The sequence below is a fragment of the Arachis hypogaea genome, chromosome 4 (assembly GCF_003086295.3).
Source record: "Arachis hypogaea cultivar Tifrunner chromosome 4, arahy.Tifrunner.gnm2.J5K5, whole genome shotgun sequence".
Classification (NCBI taxonomy): Eukaryota; Viridiplantae; Streptophyta; class Magnoliopsida; order Fabales; family Fabaceae; genus Arachis; species Arachis hypogaea.
This window is the reverse complement of record NC_092039.1, coordinates 23,162,710-23,166,219: the sequence shown is the minus strand read 5'-3', so window position 1 is coordinate 23,166,219 and position 3,510 is coordinate 23,162,710. Positions and strand designations below refer to the sequence as shown.

The following is a 3,510-nucleotide window of genomic DNA, read 5'->3' as shown; positions in this document are numbered from 1 at the left end:
TTGACGCCGTGTCCGACGTGGCAAAGTTGGCAGTTTGCCTGTAGTTAACAGTTGGAATTGGAAGCAGGAAAAAAAAAGGAAAATGAAATGCTGCCCAGTCCAATAAGTAAACCCTAATCCCCAAAGATGATGTTCTTCGTCTGCTGAGAATGGCTACCCAGTCGTCCTCCCAAGGTTCGCGTAGCAGCACCAAGAGTCGTGGAGAAGGAGGACTTGCTTCTGTGGAGAGAGACCGGTATTGCGCACGTCATCTACAGCGGAGAACCCAGGAAGAAGATTCTGGGGCTGCGTCAACTTTCAGGTGAGTCTCATCTTTTCTGTCTCCTGTTTGAAATAGCATTGGTGTTAGTGTTTGAAGGATCTGAAGTGTTTGGTGTGTTCGTGCTGGTGTGTTCGTGTTGGTTTGGTTGAGAACAGATAGGAGATGGATGCGATTATTTTGCTTGGGCAGAGCCTGAAGGACAAGATCCACAAATTCAAAGACTGAAGAACAAAGCAAGCTCGTTGAAAGAAGAACTGCAGAAAGCTGAAAGGAAGTTTGCATTGGCACTTGGTGTTGGAATTCTTGGATGGACACTGGCTGGGCTGCTGCTATGTGATCGACTCAATTGAGGTTTAGGGGGTTAGCATTTTGTTTATTTTTGCCATTCTGTTGTTGTCCCCTGGTTTGTAGGGAATGTCAATTGTTTAGGGATTGAAAAATTGACATACAGTTGGGTGATAACAGTAATGTAAAGAGAATGAAATTTTTTTGTGGCTGTGTCTGTAAAGCCATTTGCTGTAAACATTGTAAGGTTTTTGATTGAAATGAATAGCAATGAGTTCCTGTATTGTGACATACATTATTTGGCTCTGTACAAGTTTATTTCAGTTTCATCTACTAATAAAAACAAGGCTTAATTTGCCAATTCACATAACTTTGCTGCTGAAAATTCATGTAATTCATTAGATAATGGAGAAGTCTTAAAGTAGCTTCTCTTAACCATAACAATATCCAAACAAGCCTTAAATACAACCATGAAAAGGTAACAACACAAAAGAGATCAACATGACAGTAGTAGTCTTAAAGTAGGGTGTCTAAAGTATCACATGGACATTAGCCCTTGGTCATTGACAGATTCATTACAAAACAGATGGAATCACTAAAATCTACTATGTTCTTCATCCCAATGCCTTCCAGGCCCTAGGTGGTGTTTTTGCCATGAACCTCAGGGTCCTCCTAGATGGGCTAGTGACTGTTGCTGTTGATGGTTGTGGTTGACTGACACTGCTGCTGCATCTAGCTCTCTTGGATGATGTCTGTGACTCCTGGCTTCCTCCAACTTGTGTACTGCTCTTCCTCTTTGGATGAACTCTTGTTGCTGGCTGTGTGTTGTCTTGGCAGGGATCTTGTTGGGTTTTGGAGTCCTAGTTGTGCCAGCCCCTTTCTTGGATTGTGCAGTTGCATTCTGCTATAAACAGTAACAACAAATTGGGTTAATGGGACAGTATAAACATTCACATGTAAGGAATTCAAATCAAATTGACAATAACAACTTTACCTTATTTGCTGCGGCCTCCATCTTACGTTTTCTAGGGCAGGTTCTTTTGTTGTGACCAAGTGCAAAACAATATGAACATTTTTGTTGCTGTCCAGTCCTGGCTAACTTAGACAGTGGTCCATTGTTGCGTGGCTCATCACCAGTCTTGTTCCTCCTCAGTTTTGGGCGTCCTATTGGTTTCCTAAACACTGGTGGCAGCACATCATCATTCTCAGTCCGGGACCAGAGATTTGGTCCATTCAATGGGTAGATTACATGTTGGTAGCAGTCCACGTAGGTCTCTTTCCTATAACACTTGTTGACATAGTTCTTAACATCTAGACACATTTTCCTAATGCAGCTCATGGCATGCTCACAAGGGTAACCTGTTAGTTGAAATTTTCTACAGGAGCACTCATGTAAGTTTAAGTCCACAACAAACTTGGCTCTATTACCCTGACTGCTAGACACTTCATATTTGTCCCTACCAGCATATATGGCCAGCCACTCCCCACCCTTATCAAACTCCCTTTCAGTTTTCTTGTTTATTTTTGGCAATATTTCTCCGGCATATGTTACTATACTTTGCCTGTTATCAGACCACCTATTCATTAGATAAACCCTAATGTCTTCTAGCATAGACACAATCGGTTTCTCTCTAGCCTCTACAATAACAGAGTTAAAACACTCACACATGTTGTTAACAAGTGTATCAACTCTAGGAAAATAATTAAACCTGGACTTGCTCCAATACTTGGCAGGGATCTCCATGAGATGATTATAAGCTCCTTGATCAACCTGCTGAATCTCCTTCATCCTCCTCTCCCATTCCTGGACATATGTTGCCTTTGCAGCCTTCCACATCATCATCTTTAGCTGAACACCTGGGAACCTTTTTCTGAAGTTGCTATATAAGTGCCTGACACAAAAACGGTGGTCTATGCCAGGCAGCAACTCATCAAAGGTTGGGATCAATCCCTTTGAAGCAGAATTTAAAAACATCACCAGTCAATAACAACAAGACATGAATTAAAGAAAGAATTAATTACACAAGTTTAGGTTGAGAGTTACCTTTTGTTGGTCGCTCATGAATGTACACCATCTGATCTTATCAACTCCCAAATCATCACACAGATTCAACAAAAACCATCTCCACGAATCTTTCGTCTCTGCTTCAACAACAGCATAGGCAATTGGCAGGATCTGATCATTGGGGTCCCATCCAATTGCTGTTAGCAATTGACCCCCATATGGAGTCTTGATGAAGCATCCATCAAGGCCAATCATGGGTCTGCACACCATGAAACTCCGTTTACAAGCTTCCAAGCAGATATAGATCCTCTGAAATCGTGGTCTCAGGTCCGTACCAGGAGGTGGTGTCTCTAGCTCAAATTCAGGAGGTCTCTCCACTTGTATCTGAACAGTGGACCCTGGATTAGACCTCAGTAACTCCGCAACATAGTCATGAATCCTCCTATATTGCTCTCCATAGGTACCATTAATTTCATCCAGGGCTTGCTGCTTCACTCTGGCAGCTTTGGTCATTGTGAGATCCACATTCCACTTGCTATGAGCCTTCTTTATCAAACTTCTCAACTTGACTTTCGAGTTTTCATAGATCTTCTTCATAAAAGCCTTACTTAGCCACTGAGAACTCATTATACCAATCTTGGTGGCCTTAGAGCATGTGTGTTTTTTGTAACAGCTTGTCAGTTGCCATGAATCCTCTCTCTTCATCTTATGGCAGTAAGCAAACCACTTGCAGCCTTCTTTGCAAACAGCTTTGCACCTGTGGCTATCACACTTCGAGAACTATATTCCTCTGCCACTGTGCACGGCATAGCTCGTTACACATTCCTTAAAAGCATTCCTATCTACGTACATTGTCCCAACCTCCATTTATACTCCTTCATATTCTTCAATCCCTTATACACCGGATACCTCCTGAACAAGGGATCCCCTTCATCATCACTTATAGGACATCCCACAA

General features: G+C 42.3%; 1 protein-coding gene and 1 long non-coding RNA gene across 2 annotated transcripts; one reads left to right on the top strand and one right to left on the bottom strand.

Annotated features, from left to right (window-relative positions):
* Positions 1 to 200: 200 nt before the first annotated feature.
* LOC112794250 (uncharacterized) lies at positions 201 to 840 on the top strand. The gene is made up of 2 exons (XR_003198771.2): positions 201 to 301; positions 418 to 840. It is a non-coding gene; the product is annotated as an uncharacterized lncRNA (long non-coding RNA).
* A 368-nt stretch (positions 841 to 1,208) lies between these two features.
* On the bottom strand, positions 1,209 to 3,179 carry LOC112796527 (uncharacterized). Its single transcript, XM_025839011.3, has 3 exons — positions 2,592 to 3,179; positions 1,542 to 2,498; positions 1,209 to 1,451 (listed from the first exon to the last, which is right to left on the bottom strand). Exons 1-3 carry the CDS (start codon positions 3,177 to 3,179, stop codon positions 1,209 to 1,211), a joined length of 1,788 nt encoding a protein of 595 aa, XP_025694796.3.
* Positions 3,180 to 3,510: the final 331 nt, after the last annotated feature.

Bases quoted from the DNA above. Each gene is read 5' to 3' on its own strand.
- LOC112796527 (XM_025839011.3), bottom strand. From the start codon at position 3,179: ATGAGTTCTCAGTGGCTAAGTAAGGCTTTTATGAAGAAGATCTATGAA. The intron at 2,499-2,591 runs GTAACTCTCAAC...TCTGCTTCAAAG, and splicing joins TCATGAGCGACCAACAAAAG to GGATTGATCCCAACCTTTGA. The intron at 1,452-1,541 runs GTAAAGTTGTTA...TACTGTTTATAG, and splicing joins TGGAGGCCGCAGCAAATAAG to CAGAATGCAACTGCACAATC.